Source organism: Hemisphaericaspora subhashii, assembly GCF_019202705.1.
Source record: "Hemisphaericaspora subhashii strain CBS 10753 chromosome Unknown scaffold3, whole genome shotgun sequence".
In the NCBI taxonomy this organism is placed as follows: Eukaryota; Fungi; Ascomycota; class Pichiomycetes; order Serinales; family Debaryomycetaceae; genus Hemisphaericaspora; species Hemisphaericaspora subhashii.
In genome coordinates, this window is record NW_026057212.1 from 75,061 (window position 1) to 92,602 (window position 17,542).

General features: G+C 34.3%; 6 protein-coding genes across 6 annotated transcripts; 3 read left to right on the forward strand and 3 right to left on the reverse strand. All coding sequences in view use genetic code 12, as the record gives it.

Annotated features, from left to right (window-relative positions):
* Positions 1–220: 220 nt before the first annotated feature.
* J8A68_000914 (uncharacterized protein) lies at positions 221–2,536 on the forward strand (the record flags this gene model as incomplete). Its single annotated transcript, XM_049410640.1, has 1 exon — positions 221–2,536. One exon carries the CDS (start codon positions 221–223, stop codon positions 2,534–2,536), a length of 2,316 nt encoding a protein of 771 aa, XP_049265744.1.
* A 344-nt stretch (positions 2,537–2,880) lies between these two features.
* On the reverse strand, positions 2,881–3,480 carry J8A68_000915 (uncharacterized protein; the record flags this gene model as incomplete). Its single annotated transcript, XM_049410641.1, has 1 exon — positions 2,881–3,480. One exon carries the CDS (start codon positions 3,478–3,480, stop codon positions 2,881–2,883), a length of 600 nt encoding a protein of 199 aa, XP_049265745.1.
* A 172-nt stretch (positions 3,481–3,652) lies between these two features.
* Positions 3,653–4,729, forward strand: J8A68_000916 (uncharacterized protein; the record flags this gene model as incomplete). The annotated part of the gene is made up of 1 exon (XM_049410642.1): positions 3,653–4,729. The coding sequence occupies one exon, from the start codon at positions 3,653–3,655 to the stop codon at positions 4,727–4,729; it is 1,077 nt and encodes a 358-aa protein (XP_049265746.1).
* A 148-nt stretch (positions 4,730–4,877) lies between these two features.
* On the reverse strand, positions 4,878–7,766 carry CTF1 (Ctf1p; the record flags this gene model as incomplete). Its single annotated transcript, XM_049410644.1, has 1 exon — positions 4,878–7,766. One exon carries the CDS (start codon positions 7,764–7,766, stop codon positions 4,878–4,880), a length of 2,889 nt encoding a protein of 962 aa, XP_049265747.1.
* A 4,295-nt stretch (positions 7,767–12,061) lies between these two features.
* On the forward strand, positions 12,062–14,695 carry J8A68_000918 (uncharacterized protein; the record flags this gene model as incomplete). Its single annotated transcript, XM_049410645.1, has 1 exon — positions 12,062–14,695. One exon carries the CDS (start codon positions 12,062–12,064, stop codon positions 14,693–14,695), a length of 2,634 nt encoding a protein of 877 aa, XP_049265748.1.
* Positions 14,696–14,930: 235 nt separating this feature from the next.
* On the reverse strand, positions 14,931–16,055 carry J8A68_000919 (uncharacterized protein; the record flags this gene model as incomplete). Its single annotated transcript, XM_049410646.1, has 1 exon — positions 14,931–16,055. The coding sequence occupies one exon, from the start codon at positions 16,053–16,055 to the stop codon at positions 14,931–14,933; it is 1,125 nt and encodes a 374-aa protein (XP_049265749.1).
* Between the last annotated feature and the right edge of the window lie 1,487 nt (positions 16,056–17,542).

Below are 17,542 nucleotides of genomic sequence, written 5' to 3' on the forward strand. Positions count from 1 at the left end.
AAGTAAAGAAAAAAGAATAATAAAGAAAGAAATCATCAGTTTATTAATTTTTAAATTTTTTTCTGTAGGCGAATTTATTAAAAATATCAATAACCAAACCAAATAGAATATAAAAATAAAGTTAAACTCCTAAAGAATTCCAAATTAATTTCTTTTACTTGAAGAAACAGTGATAATAAAAGAACTCTGTTGTTATATACTTATAAATTATATTAAACAAATGACAGAAAGGATTCCATTATTTGAAGAAGATAAAGATTATATTAATGAAGATCATATTAGTGCATTTGCTCAAGCATTAATATGGGAACCTAATAATGAAGTTCCTCTGGGGGCATTAACCCCTACAACTTCCAATATTAATAGTTTATATCGATCTAATAAATCAAATCTATCCCTTGATTCATATCAAAGTATGACGGATGAAACTGTTCCCAAACCTGATCTTATCACTTCCAAAAGTGATTGGTTCCCAGTATTAGATGAGACAACTAAGTCTACTAAAAAGAAAAAGCACCCCAAAAAAATGGATTATACAATTCAAGCATTACAAAATGAATTTAGAAATAATTCAACTTATATGTTATTAAGGTGGCCAATTTTATTAGGAATATTTGGTTGGATAACAATATTAGGAATATTCTATTTTATTGTTCGAATATATGTTGCATTACTGGAATATTATTTCACTTGGACTGGTGAACGGAAATTATTACGGGATAAATTAAGACAATCAAAAACTTATGATGAATGGGTTCAAAATGCTATTCGTCTAGATAAATATCTTCATTTAGATCGTTGGTCCAAAAATCCTAAATTTTCTTATTATGATTATAAAACGGTTAAATTAAGTATTATTAAATTAAGAAAATTACGTAAAACTAATAATGATCATGATTTAATGATCTTATTACAAGGTTGTTTGAAAAAAAATTTCGCTGGGATTGAAAATCGTCAATTATATTCTCATCGATATTTTGGTACCAAGGATTTAGTTGAAGATTATTATCAAGAAGTTACAACATGTATTAATAAAATTGCAATTTCAAAAACTATAGATATTGATACAAAATGGAAATTCTTCAAAATTGTTCTGAAAAATTATGGGAAATCAGCATTATGTTTAAGTGGAGGTGCTTGTTTTTCATATACTCATTTCGGTCTAGCAAAAGCCCTTTTGGATCAAGATTTATTACCCAATATCATTTCCGGAACTTCTGGTGGAGGATTAATCGCTTCATTATTATGTACTAGAACCAATGAAGAATTAAAAAAACTCCTAGTCCCACAATTAGCCAGAAAAATCACCGCATGTGAAGATCCATGGTATATCTGGCTACCAAGACTTTGGAAAACCGGTGCAAGATTCGATGCTATAGCATGGGCCCGAAAATCATGTTTTTTCACCTATGGTTCAACAACATTTGAAGAAGCATATCAACGTACAGGTCGAAAATTAAATATCTCCACCGTGCCCGCCGACCCTCATTCCCCCGTGATTTTATGTAATGATCTAACCGCCCCCCATTGTATCATCTGGTCGACATTATTAGCCTCCTCAGCCGTGCCGGGGATCTTAAACCCCGTGGTCCTAATGTCAAAACACCCCACGGGGGAAGTTGTCCCATTTTCATTAGGAAACAAATGGCGAGACGGATCTTTGAGAACAGATATCCCCGTCGATGCATTAAATAATTATTATAATGTCAATTTCACAATTGTTTCACAAGTCAATCCCCATATTTCATTATTTTTCTTCGCTCCCAAGGGGACAGTGGGTCGACCAGTTGCCATTCCGCATCGGAGAATAAAACGGAAAGGATATGCGTATTTCCGGGGTGGATTTATCGCGACGGCATTAGAACAATTATTTAGATTGGAGATTAAGAAATGGTTACAAATTATCAAAAGTCTAGATCTCTTGCCTCATGTGTTACAACAAGATTGGCTGAATATTTGGTTACAAACTTTCACGGGATCGATTACGATTTGGCCTCGGAATCGATTGAAGGATTTTTGGTATATTTTGAGTGATCCTACTGAAGAAAGAATGCATGAGATTTTGTTAAAGGGGGAACGATCGATGTTTCCCCGGATATTGTTTGTGAAACATCGGTTATCGATTGAGAGGGCGATTGAGCTGGGGAAGAAAGTTACGTTTGCTCAGATGAAAGCTTTGAGAAGGATGAATGGAAGGTTTGAATATGATGATATTGATGATGATGATTATGATTATGATGAGGAACAGGATGGACATTTTTCGCCGGAGGAGTATGATTCGGGGAGGTTTAGAGAAACACTTGGGATCTCGAAGGCGGAATTAGAGTCAGCTATTATTGATGAGGAGGAGGATGAAGTAGAACTGATTGTGGATGAAGAAGAGGAGGAGGAAGAGGAATTGGAGATGGAACATATGGTGGATGAAGTTGTTGATGAGGATATTAATGAAGAAGAAGAAGATAATAATGACAATTATGATATGAATGGTAATAATGGAACAATAAATGGTCGTGATAGATCAAATACTGTTTATTAATAAGGACAAAAGGAAAACAAAATTTATTTTAGACGTTTATTTATTTTATATAGAGAAATAATAATTTGACTATAATGTGATAGATGTTGTAGCTGGGAGTTATGGCTGCAAAAGCTGGATAACTGTATAACAGTTACAGAACTGGCCGCCCACTTGACTGCCGAAGTGCTTTTGTTGCTGGTCGAGAGGTCGTCCATACACACATATCAATGTGGCGTCTCAGTCCAATACCTCTAATAGTCCTTAAGCTGGACGAGGTCCAGTTGGAAGCTAACCCGGGAGTCTATCATCTGACCTACAAAGGTGGTGTAAATTCTATTAAAATCTTCTTCTAATGAACAAAGCTATCCCTCCATTGATTTCCACATTTTATTTAATTTTGAATTAAATTTATTAATATCAATAATATCACCATGCATTTCCATAATTTCTTCAATAAACATAATCAGTTTTTGTAAACTTATAGATTCAAGTATTGCAATTTCTTCTGGTTTAAATTTACTTAATACCCAACTTGACATAATCTCCCGAGTGGCATTTTTTGGCTTTGGACCAATTCCAATTCCAAATTTATAAACATTATCAAAGTTCATTATGGTCAGTAAATTCTTAATCCCATTATGAGATTCATTCTTATTTTTGAATTGTGATATTCTGATCTCTGATAAATCATTTTCAAAATCATCATAAAGAATTAATATTATTGAATTTACCAAATTCAATTTTTCTAATTTAATTAAAGATTGCCATGATTTATTAGATTCATTCATATACAGATTTGATTTTATAAATATCATTTTATAATTATTTGATGATGATATTGAATATGTTGATTTCTTAACTAATTGTTTAATTGAATAATTATCCATTAATAATTTTAACATTAAATGACCAGCTGAATGTCTGTTCATGGGTCCTGGATTCCCAATTGAGAATATTATCATCTGTCTATTCATATCTGTAACTACTACTATTCTATGTACTCTATGACTAATTGGGACGGCTATTGCTAAAGAGTGAAAAAATATATGAGGTCGCGACTTTTGATAGTTGACACATAAATTTCAATTTTTGTTTTCATTTTAAACACCCAAACACAATCAACGAGAGTATAATATGAGTGAAGACACGAATGACAGGATAGGAGAGAATATGGAAGAGATTAATGAACAATTGAATGATGTCCAATTGGATGCATCAGAACAAGAAGAAGTGGAGCATATCCACAATGACAACAATGACGAAAATGACAACAGTGAACATAAAGGTGAACATGAAGAGGAGGATGAAGAAGATGATGATTTTGACGATTTCAATGAAGCTGGTGAGAGCGATGCTAATCCGGACGACGATGAAGATGATGATTTTGGAGATTTTGATGACGTAGAATATGAAGAACCCAAAGAAGAACCACCTTCACCAATATCAACAACTACAACAAATATCCCCACCTTCGATGAAGAAGTCCTTGCTGACAAATCCCAATTCAACGAGAAATTATCCCATATAATAAATGAACTATTCCCAGTATCCAACCTCCCCGAAATCATTAAACAAGACCAGCAAACAGAATTACTTAATGAAAGATCTAAAACAATCTATGAACAAATGTCAACCATGCCATATTTACATCCTCATAGTTGGACAAAACTGAAAATCCGTCATAATTTATTAATCAAATTAGGAATACCGATAAATCTTGATGAAATCACCGATACTCCAAGTGCTCAAGGACATCGACCACAATTAAATCCAATACCTACAAGTACGACCACTATCAGGCGGAAATCAATCGCGGCTGAAGATATCGATTGGAAAGGATTTGAAATTCCCGAATTTACCCAGTTGGGAATTGACCAACAACAAAAATTGGCCATGTTGAATCTGACGGTTGATAGTTTGTCCAAGATTGAATTTGATAATTTGAATAATATAAGTGTGGGATATTTGGAAAATGCCCCGCCTGAAGCAATTGATGATAAATTGATACAATTAGAACGTCATTATCAAGAATTAATCCAATTAAGTAGTTGTTGGAAACAGAATATTAATGATTTACAAAATGATTTTGAGATTTATGAAAATGTGGTTCAGAGTTTTATTGGATATAGTCAAAAATTAAGACGAGAGGAAATATTGGATAATTTAAAAAGATTAAAGAATACAAAGAAGAAGAAATTCTGGAAGTCATAATTTACTCACTTAATAATAACAATAATAATAATATCTTATTAATACAATTTATAAATCACTTAAACAAAACAAGTACTATATATATACACAGTAAATATACTGAAACAAAAAAATCAAACATAAAAAATCACAAACTGTCTTCTTCTCTCTAATTGTAAAAATTAAACAAAGCTCCTAAATTATCTTCTAAAGGAAGCCCAGATTGTAAATTCATATTAATATATGAACTATCAACGAAATTAGTCTGGAATCCCGGGGTGTTTGGATTCAAAATATCGTCTGGATGATGATGTTGGTGTGGCGTCATATGATGATGGTTCAGTTGCGGTTGTGGTTGTTGAAGGTGGGGTTGCTGTTGTTGTTGGTCTTGTGTATGTTGCTGTTGTGGTTGATGGGGCTCGTTACCTTGACTTAACAGCTGATGCATGGTACTATATACATTACTTCCAATAGGTCCATCTTCTGGTGGTCCTGGAGTTTGATCCCTAGTTGGAGGAAGACTGAAATTTGGAAATAATTGAGTTGGTTCAAAATTAGCAAAGAAATTTTGATTATTTTGGAGGTTATCAGTAACCAATGAAATATCGGGGAATGATTTGATTGAAGATGATGGGGAAGTTTCATTTGTGGTTGGTTTATCACTGGTTCCGCCTGTTTCGGCAAGTTTCTTGGGTAATTTATATTGAGTAATCAAATCTTCAATATTTGGTGTTTCTCCTTCAGTATGATGTTTTGGTGGCATATTTGGAAGTTGTTGATTATTTTGTGGCATTGATCTAACTGCTGATGTATTTAAGTTGGAGAAGTTATCATACACGCGTCCAAGTGGAGAAATACCAGATGTAATTGATGAACCAGGAGGTGAAAACAAGTTTCTATTGTTTGCTTTTGCTGGAGTAGCTGTTGGTTGAGCAATTGTATGTTGATTTTCTTGTAATTCCATTGGACTATCATTTCTTCTTTCTTTATTTTCTTTATATTCTGCAATGGCAGATCCATTGGCAATAACTTGTTCACGTTTACATTTATCATCGGCATATTTATCAAACAACTTCATCAATACACCAGCAATAGGCCAATAACGAACCAATTCTTTCAATACTGCTCTTGAAACAAATAACGAATCAGATGCAGTGGAGGCAATAACTGGATTGGTTGAATCAACATGATAAATCAACATAACTAACGCACTGAAAGTAATGTATACATAGATAGCCGGCACATATTGAATTTGGTCACGATCTAATAATATCTTGGAAATGATAGAAATCATTCTGGCGGATTGGAAAGAAATACCCCAACTTGGATATTTATAATTATTTGGATTGGTAGATGATGATCTTGCCATTCTTATCAAATTGGATCTATGGACCAAATATAATCTATTATAATATTGGGCATTCAAAAGACATGAATAGAAATTTTGAGTATCATTATCAGCTAATGAAAATACCAATTGATGAGGTAAATTAGTAAACCAAATACCCATCAACATATCACAATGTTCAATAATAGAAAATGCATTTCTTCTTTTCATTGATTCTGATTTGACACTGTATTGATGTTTGATAATGATACCAGTGATTTCAGCTAATTTGACCAAATGAATAAAATATAATGCTTGTGTTTCATCAACTTCATATGGTGAAACAATATCTAATTCTGGATCATCTTCATTAAAATCATCTATAGTCAACATTGGAACGTCACAATCATTTAAATCGATAACCACGGGTCTACCAAAAGCGATAGCCACATTTCTATCTTTTTCAAAAAGACACCACCAAATTCTTCTCCATATTCTCTTTTCTGAAGTTGTTAAATTCTTATTATTATTCACATCACGCTGAAAACCAAATCCTTGAGCTACACCAACTGCAACTCTTGTCCAATAGAAAGAATTTTTAGTCACATCTTCCGGTCCATCCCAATAGGATCCAATAAGAATCAAAGTCTGTATAATCGAAATAGGATCACTTTCATAATTCATTTCATACAATGCTTTAGCTCTTCTGAAAAAGGTCAATGCAGCTAAATTCTTAGTTCCTTTTGAATCCAATAATAATGGATTCTTAGATACTCTACAACCACATAATAACACAGCATGTAAAACCATTAAACTTGGACTATCATCTGGATCATTAAATTTCTTCATAAACAATGTACGATTAATGACTGGCATTAATGGATGTACATGTTCAAAATAAGCATTTATCAAATCAAGTGCTAATTCCTTATTTGGTAATAAGAATGCTCCTCTTAATTTCAAAATCTCTAATTCAACAGAATCTAATGAATTATCAGTTTCTTCAAATACATCATCAGTTAATTCAACATGATTATCACCAATACGTTGAGGTACGACTCCAATAGAAGATGCTCCCAAAAAGGTTAAAGCGGCTTTGTTTTTAAAGTTGTGCATTCTACGTTTGAGAATTTGTGGACGGGTATTATAAGTTGAATGTAATGATGGTGGAACACTTACTTGAGAAATATTTAATATTGGACCACTTAGACGTGGAGATGATGCCACTGACACTGGAGTAGCACGATGAATACTGAAATGAGATGAGTGGTCGTCATGATTATTCTTGACTGCAGAAGTTGTATCCAGTGGATTTACAGTTGAATCTTCTTCTCCTTTAATTAAATCCTTTTTTCGTTTCTTGGTTGTTTTCTCTTTACCATCTTGAACTTGTTGTCTCTTCTTTTTACCTTCACCTGGTTGATTACCTCTCTTCTTAGCTTCTGGTAATATACAATCACAACCAAATGTTATACAATTGGTACAAGGAATATGAATCTCAGCATCACATCTTACCTTTCTTGATCTACAAACAGTACAAGCTCTTGATCCTCTTGGACGTTTGTATTTGATGGTAAATGCTTTTGGTTTATCCTTACTGGAATCCTTACCATTATTGGAAGCATCAGAACCATTTGCAGCACCCGTCTTTTTATTCATGGTTTTTGTCTGTCTGATTTTGGTGGTTGTTGTTGAATTTATGTCTGTATTATCAATTAAATCCTGTGACATTATTTGTCGGCCGATAAAAGCGGTATTTGTCTGAAGTATTCTTTCCTAAAAAAAAATGTGTCAGATGGATGATGATTATCTAACAATAAATGTAAAACGACAATTACTTGATGATATAAATAAAGAAAAAGTCACTTGATGAAAATCTGGATGGCGAGTTTTTTGGAAAATTGACTGACTGTCCGTTTTATTGATAAAATGTGGAAAGAAGGGACGGGAAGAATAAAATAAACCAAAAGAGAAAATCCAAAGAAGGAAAAATGACTGGTATTTTATTTTATTTTTTTTTTTAATTTTAAATTTTAATTTTATTTTATGTTAGTTGTTTGGGGTAACAAAATCGTAGAACAAAAATAAAAAAGGTATCAAATTGATTGTTTAAAAAATATCTCTCACAATAATGTCGCTTTTGTTGCCTAAAAAATAAAAATATTATTGCCATTTTAGACTTTTTGTAAGGGCTCAGCAGAATTTTTCAAACTCCCCACATCCATCCATGGAAAAATGTTCAACGAGTTAAACGCATTAGGAGGGGAATATAGTGAACTAGGTATACTTTTGGGTAACGTCCGGAAAGGCGATATCTACACACTCCGATTGGTGTAACAAGTAAACTTTGTACCGATCTATATGAGGTGGAGATTTAATTTTAGAGCAAAAGAAGAATTATTCAGGGTGCCATACTTGAGCTCTTGTAACTCTTTGTGACTGCAAGTTTATTATTTTGTTTCAACGCGACGTTTCCATCTGGTACGGGCAACTTTGGGGCAGTCTGGGGTAGTGTGGGTATCGACCTTCTGGGTCTAGATAGTTAGGCATTTATAAATTTGTGTGTGTGTAAGTCCGAATTAAACACAAAAATTAATGGTAGGAATATTTAAACGACACATAGCATTCCATTTTCCGAGTATTTGTGTTGAAAATGGTTTTCTGAGCAGATCTGTTTAAAAGATTGGTCAGCTTGTAAAAATCGGAGATTTCTCGCTCTTGATTCGATGGAGATAGGGACCCAAGATATGTCCGGAGGTTTAAATAGGTTAACAATTGGTGGCACTTCCATTCCAACGTCGAGGGGCAAGTTCGAGATCAATCCTTCCAACGTCTTCCGAAGGAAAAAAAAAGGGGCGGCTTAAAATGTCGTTGTAAACTAATTTCGAGGGGAAGAAAATAATTAGTGACAAATGTCTCCCACTCTTTCAAATTTTAGGCAGCATGACTCGACTATAAATCACATGTAAATGATCTCAAACTGTCCCACTAGTGAGACACAATTCTTTGGCTTTGTATAATCTTCGGAACAATCGATTAAGTATCGTCTGTACCCCTAAACAAAAGAGAGATCTAAGGCACGATTGACTAAAACAAAGACTGCCCCTCTATTCGGAGCGGTTATGTGTCCGACTCGAAATTCGGGGTGGAGGTCGAAAGGAAGTGTGGTTGAATGGAAAATAAAACATTAGTGGGCGATTTTTCCGCACTTTATCCGTTTTTTTTTTTGACTCATGCATTAAACGTATGGAAGCCACCTTCATCTGGTTTGACAGAAATTAATGCATAAAGCTGACTAGGTTACAAAAGAAAGCTGTTATAATAATAAAATTTGTAACCGGCAGAGAAGGGACTATCGCATAAACTCCGTCCCTTTTTGTGTTTCCAATGATTTAAAGCCTTATTTGCAGCAACTGTTATCATTTACAATTATTTTTCGATCTATGATCGGTTCGTAAATAGGTCACATCGGCAAAGGACGACTCAAGCGGTTGCGGGCGGGCTAAATTGTACAAGAAAACCTTGGAAACTGTTAGTTGCTAGGCATTCTCCTCTATATCGACTCAGTTTGGAGGTGGTTTCTAATCGAAGATGTTAGCTTTACTGATCGAGACCTGGGGTAAAGCTACATATCACCTTGGCAAATCTCCACAACTTATTAAAAGTTACAATCATCGAAAGAAATATAACTTATGGGATAATTCTCTAGAATTGCTAACTTGGAAAATACGCTAAATTTGAATGATGGCTACATAAAAAATATGGCAACCGTTTTTCTTGGAAAATATCAAGAAGAAAACAAGAACCCTTGATCAAGACTTGATTAGATCGATTTCGGTGATTCTTTCCGAAGTGGAGTATTTGGATAAGCTTTTGGAGAAAAAAAACCCACCAAGTGATGATCGAAAAAAAAAATGTCTTGGAATATGGACAGGTACGGTTTCACTTCCCAACAATTTCACATTCAGATTGGGTAGATCTACTAAGTAGCGACGACAATTTGTTCTTCTATTTCAAAAAATCTCCATTTTGAGTATCTCAGATGTTCTGATAAGCTCAGTTTGAAAAAGGTGGATGGGGTAGTTAAGAATGAACAAGTAAGCGCAATACCGTTTTCTGTACTCTTCACTTTCTCAATTCAAACCTAGCACGAAGCCTAAATGATTCTAGAAAGATCTTACAAGTATGCTCAGGTAAATTACCTGAATTGTAGATATTCCTGAACGATAAATTTATCCAGATGAACCATTCTTACAGGCGCATGGCAAAAATAACAAGAGCTGATTACACAGTGGAAATGTCAACAATTTTGTTCTTTCCAGAATTCTAGGCTTATGTATACCAGAAAGAGCGCCACCTTAGAGAAGTTTTACAATTTCCAAGACTTGTTTTCTCGGAAATACCACTTAAATATTGTTAGACGAATAATATTGTATCCGGCCGGGATATGAAATTTCCACATGTCTTTCTCCGACTGGAAGCGACCAGCCGGGATCAATGCAAAGAAGAGCGTGTTTTTCAAAGGGTCCATTCCTACAAGGATCGATAGATTTGGGCCCATGGTCGGAATATGGGGTAACAGCTGCCCCTCTATACTAACCGTTGATGTACAAAATAACAAAGCACTCCAACCGTTTTCCCTTTTTCTCAACAATGTAAATCGCTAATCACAAGCATAAGGCGTCGTTCTTGCGTTGCCTTTGTATGAGCTAAACTACATTATGTCTTCTAACCTGCCATACGATCATGTGTACTGTCATATTGCTTGTCGTCAAAAGAATCGAAAGTCGCGATACTGTAAAAGGTGGGGGACTGAACTAGAGTTTATTGCCGATGGTACCAAGACGTAAAAAATAGTGGAGAACGTTCTATGAAGAATATTGACAGGCTATATCAGTCACAAAGAAGGAACTAAAAAATATTAACACATAGCTTGCTTTGAGTAGATTTGCAAATCTAGAAATTTGCTAGGGCATATTACCTTGGGAACATGATATTGGTGTCCCGTTTTTCTTGTGCCATTAAGGAAAATCTACAAACTATTTAAAACCCTATAAATTATAAAAAAGATCTGTTCTCGTAGATAAACAAAGAAGAATTTTGATTGAAATAAAATTATTTCGAATGATGTGTAAGCAAATGATTTAAAACCTGGTTCTGGATTATTTGCAACTAAATTTATTATTTTGACCGCACGCGATTAACAACAATAGGAAATAGAAAAAAAAAGTTTTGTAAACTGAAAGCGGGGTCGAAGAAGTTTTTGGTATTTTTGTATATTTCCGAGGAATAAAACCACCACAAACATCTTCCACCAGAGACCTTTCCTGACACCCTTTTCCAGAATGCTGTATAGATCTTTGAGATATGTTGATTAACTCATATGTCCTACAAACCGCTCTCTTCTATGTCACTTTATAGTTGTTTTTTATTAGAGAAGTAATCATGTTCTACGAGGAAGGTAACTAATAGTATTTCCGAAACCCCCCACCTTACGTAATCAGAAGAAATGAGCCAGGAAATATTTTTTATGATTTCAATGTCCCCCCACACAATTGGATCCAATTAATTTCAAAAATGACGCACAAAAAAGGATAAATCATTGCGCTTAGTTATTAACATGCAGTAGAAATCTATGTCCGAATTATCAGCCAGAACTTATTTTTGAGCAGTTAGAACTATAAAACGTTTAACTTAGTCAACGGAATCAGTTGGTATGGTTGTCATTTAATTTAGTCCTTGGCTTTGGAAACACAAAAGTGGGAAACAATACGTGTAGATCTGGTTGTTCATTTCTAGATCCCGCATAGAAAAATCTCCGTAGTCCCTGCGAAACTTTTGTATTTATTATTTTCTAATAAATTTCTAAATAAAAGTTTAATAATTATCGGACATTTTTCTTGGAAACTTTGGAGTTCTAAGCCCATCATTTATATACCCTTAGTGAGAAACCAAAAATTATGTTTTTTTTTATAAAAAAAATCTAATCAATCACAGACAGACACAAAATAGTAACTACATAAAAAATGTCAGAGGTTACGAAGGGAATATCAAAACCTGCAACAACTGCAACGGCAACGACAACATCAGCAGCAACGGCAACGACAATGCCATCTAAACCTTCAACAAATTTAAACTCTAGTACACCCCGACCAAAAGGTAGACCAAGAGTGTTTCCAGTGGCACAACGAAAGAAAGTATCAAGAGCATGCGATTTATGTAAACAAAGAAAGATGAAATGTAATGGAGCTTTACCTTGTTTATTCTGTAAACTGAAATCTTTGAATTGTTCATACTTAAAGGTTGATGGTCGATCCCTAAAATCAAAAGCTTATATTGAAGCTCAACAGAAACAAAATCAACAATCACAGACATCAACACTTCCACAATCTCAGATATCAACACTCCCACTACCTCAAGGTTCACCAACCAGTCAAGTAATAGCCCCAGATGCACAAAGCCCGTTAGGTCCTTCACCGATCTCATCGCTCCTAATAAATAACCGGACCCCCATCGGATCAACTCCAATATCTCCCTTGACTACCAGAAGATTATCTGTACATGAAAGTCAATTGCCTTCATTAATGAATAAACCAAATACGAATGGAATGAAGATAGAAAAACCAAAGAGAGCCGCATCTATAACAGCATCATCTCCAAAAGTTTCCGGGGTAGTGCCAATAATGGGCACCAATGCAACCCCACTTACTAAATCAAATACAATAGACTCAGTACTAACGAATTCTAGTACTTCAAGTACAAATACCGGAATGTCCACTGCCCCTACATCTAATAACCGCCAATCACCACCGCAAGTCTCATTATCAGTGATATGTCGTAGTTTACAACACGCTTTAGTTGATGACACTCACAATGGAAACTCAATAGATAAGATAAAGACCGCTCTCAATCTTTCTAGAGGAACTCAGAGTGAGGGCTTACTGAATCTTAATGGTCAACATACTCGAATATTATATAATCAGACTGGCGATATGAGATTCTTTGGTGAAAGTTCGGCTCTTTCTTTATTGAGTGAATGTCGGTCATTGTTTTATGATACATTAGGTCCATCAACTTTTACGAATGACCCAAGACAAGAATATATAATTGATGAAAGTAGTGATTATACCAAACCAACTTTACCTATGCAACTTCCACCTAAGGATATAGCATTGATTTTAATTGATATGTTCCAAAGAGATATTAATGATACATTCTATGTATTCAATATGAAATATTTCATGAATCAAATAGTGGAACCAATTTATGCCAATCCATATAAGGCAAATACGAGAAAATTATGTTTATTACATCTTGTATTTGCAATTGGAACATTATTTGTTGAATATTCTCCAGAAATCAATTTGGATTTACCTAGTTCGGAAGAGTTTTTAGCTGGTGCGCAAACGTTAATGAGGGATAATGTCTATGATGGGAAATTATGGATGGTTGAAGCTAATTTCTTAAAATATTTCTATTATCAAGCTTGCTGTAATCGATCAAGTTCCTGGATGGCATTAGGTATAGCAATCAGAGCCGCCCAAGCTTTGGGTCTTCATCGTCGAGTTATAAATTCTCGCTTTGCAGATCGAGCAATTGCCAATCATAGAAGACGATTATGGAGAAGTCTTTTTGTATGTGATTGTGTGAGTAGTGTGAATTTGGGACGGCCATTATTGGTAAGTGGATATGATTATGATGATGCAAATTGTGAGATCCAAGAAGATGATATAGAAGATGAAGAAAGGATTAGAATCATGTGTCAGAAAGCTACTAGTGATTCTGCAATCATAAATGGCCGTATTGTTGAGAATATCTTTAAGGATGGTAGAATTAATATTAAACGAGCCCATCTATTAGCATTGGAATTAAAATTATGGTCGATCCAACTACCTCAAGAATTACAATTAACTTCAGCCTTGGAGAAACAGTTAGAACTGGGTGCAAATGGCAATAATTATTTATTGGTATTTGTTCATATAGGTCAATTATATGGGATTATGGCATTAACACGTCCATTTTTGGTGTATGTTGTCACGCGCAAATTAAAACCAGAAACTAAATCACAAGTTAAAGATGAACATTCATTAATGAGTTTTTGTAAAGCATGTATCAAAGCAAGTTTTTTGGTTATCAAGTTATTAAAATTCTATACAGTCCATAATAATTATCGCAAGGAAGTGTTTACTATTCAAAGTGCATGCTTTTTTGCATCCATTATACTAGGATTTACTTTATTAGAACAAAAGAACCTGGCAAAACCTGATCTTCATTATATGGGTGTATTAGAAGAAGCAATTAAAGATGGTATTGATATCTTATCAACTTATGCCGGCTTCAACAATACTTGTAAAAGATGGTGTCAGCATTTAGAAAATATGATGATTGCATTGAATTGTGAAGAAGGTGTAGATGAACTGTGTGCTTCATCTATATCTAGTGAAGTTGAACAGTTTAATCATGAGATTGTAAGTTGGAATATTGAGAATAAGGCATTGGAAGAATTATTGAATTTCCAACAATATTTCGTCCCAGTGGATGTGACAACTCAAGATAATTTACAAGATTTATTAAATATTAATCTGAATGATTATTTGAATGCTTTCAAGTATGATAATCGAGATCACATCGTATTTGGAGCGAGACAACATGATGCTTAGAAGTTTTGTTTAGTTTGGTGTTTTGATTGCCTTTTGTATAATGTTTTAGTATGTGTTTATACAGTGTCATAGCGACACTGACGATGTACAATTATAAGTTTATAAATTGATAAATTAATGAATTAATTGGGTGGTCTTCTAAGTAATTATTCACCTATTTAAATATAAATACTAAAACAATATTTTCTAAGATTTAAAACAAACTATATAAATTATAATTAAAAGCTCTACTCTACTAGTCTACGTTACTGACTTTGATAAGATCAGATGATTTCTTATACCCTTTAGTTAAATCATATTTTGACAGAACTGAGTTGAATATTCTTAACAATCGATTGCGTCTACCCTCTTTACTTGCTTCATCAACGTCATCTAAAAGTTCATTACTACTAATGTTATTATTACTACTACTGCTGCATCTGCTGCTGCTATCATTACTTTGGACATCATATTCATTAATAAATACTTCATAATTTTCAGTACAATCACCACAAACAAATTCATGATGATTTCGTTTAACTCGTTTCTTTCGATTGTTAATAATCGATGATATTTCATATAATGGTTTTTCACATAAATCACAATATTTTAATAAATCGCTACCAGGTATCTTACCAAATATTGCTTCCAAATCTTCAAATTTTGTAAATTGACGATCGTCAGAAGAATTACTGCGTTTATTATTGGATCTGAATGATGATGATGGGAAATCTTCATCTTCATCTTCATATATTATAGATGACATTTCACTCATTGAATCCGGACATAGTATCCTTTGTTTAAAATCAGCTAAGGATTTTTGTCGTGACATATGGGGTCCAGATGATTTTCGAGGAATGTAATCTTCAACTAATACTATTGGATCTTGACTTTCTTCATCGATATATTCTACATCTTCTTCTTCTTCTCCTTCCTCTTCATCATCATCATCGCGTTCAACGTCTTTATTTTCAAGTTCAACTTGCTCTTTGTCGGAATGGCTCTTTAAAGTATCATGCAGATTGCGTCGCACGTGCAGTAAAGTGCTAGAGGATGCTTTTAAAGACGACGCACCTGACGAAGTGGAAGTCCTTTTGATTGGTGGAGGTGGAGGTAAGGGTAATGAAGTTAAGGTTGTGTCATCAATCAAGTCTAATTTCGACTGCTGATGTCTAATTGTTTTAGTTGAGTTATTAAGGTTTAAACTGTTGGACGATGAGCTAAGTGATGAAAGATTGTTATTGTTCTTAATCTTATTGGTATGATGGCTTAGTATATGTTGTTGTTGGTAGTGGTTATACGGCTGTTGTTGTTGTTGTTGTTGATGAAAGTCCAGTTGTTGTGGTGATAGGGTTGGTGGTAATAATGGCAGATTGTTCATCTATGACGTATGATGGTGATGGTTATGGCAATCGACACGAAGGTGGAGGACAGTGGAGGAAAGTGAATTGGAGGTGCCAATAGATGTAATAGATATGTAATTGGGGTGTGGGGATAATAACTTGTGAATAAATATATTTTAGAATTACAGTTGGGGGGGATTTTATAATTAATTTATAAAATTTAAAATGGAAGGGCTAAATCTGAAAAAAGAATTTTGGGAAAGGGAAACAAAAAAAATAACAAGACCGACAGACAGTAAGCAAAAGAAAAACTGTAGAAAGGAAAAACTGTAAAAAAAAACTTTGGGTACGAACTTTTTGAACAAAGTACACTACTACGATTTTCTCTTCCTCGTTTCCCGGAATTTTCCTTACGGGGAAAATTTGACAACACAATGAATTTTTTTTCTTCGGTAAATTGTCGAGATCTTCATTTTTTTCCTGCATGAGGGGTGGGACAATGACATTTTGGACATTTAATTCGGTCACAAAAAAAAAACCACTCACGTGAATGTGTTTACATTTTAAAATAACAACCTTGACGTTTTATTGACACATGCAATATATTAATGAACACATCTATAGTTTCAAAAGGGTTACACACTCTTATCTCTACAGAGGAAGGTTAATTTCAAACGAGATCAGAAGGTTTTCAAGACGACCGCCTTGCAAATGGTTTTTCTTTTACACTTTGGCTGTGGCCAGTGGTACTAACGGTAATTTTTTTGGGCACGGCTACAAACTTTATAATTATAATCAAAGTTATAAATAGTACATTGTTCATAGAGCTTGTAGAAAAAGAATCTACAGGTACGCTCGTTGAATAAAGGGTCTAGACTTCAATGCTTTGTAGCCAGCTTGTACACTTCATGTGATTATTTTGATTTGGAAGACGCGTCGGAATGTGTGTGTTATTATCGTCTGAGTTGCCACTGCAACAGCCATACACACACTTTTCGGACATTTATCTCCTTACTTTTTGAAGTAGGTCTAAGTCAACAACCGTCGCTGTGCTTATAAGTCACTTTGGATATAACGGTTAGGAAACTTTTTTTAGTGAGTGATTGTTGCCGTTTCAATTTAAGGCATCTCAGCCAAGGCGCAAGTCAGATTTCCCAAAAGAAAATAAATGCTGCAAAAAATGAACTGATGGTTACGTAATCAGAAATTGTAGCCAACCTGGCAGACCATGCTACCCGATGGTTAACTAGTCATACTATAAGAGTTCAGAAATAGTCCAATCAAGAGTTGGCATAATTGATATTGCAACGAAGGGTATCCCCAACAATAGGTAACGTTGAGCGACCTTCAACTCCTCTTATTCCCCTCCCCCACAAAAACTGATGCTGAAGGTGCAATCGTGTCAGATCTAGTCAAGTAGCACACTACTACTATTGGACGGTTATAAGGAGACCAACATACTGAGTTGAAATTGTATGACCTTTTTTTGAATAGAAGATATAATATCAGAATTATAATTGAAAAG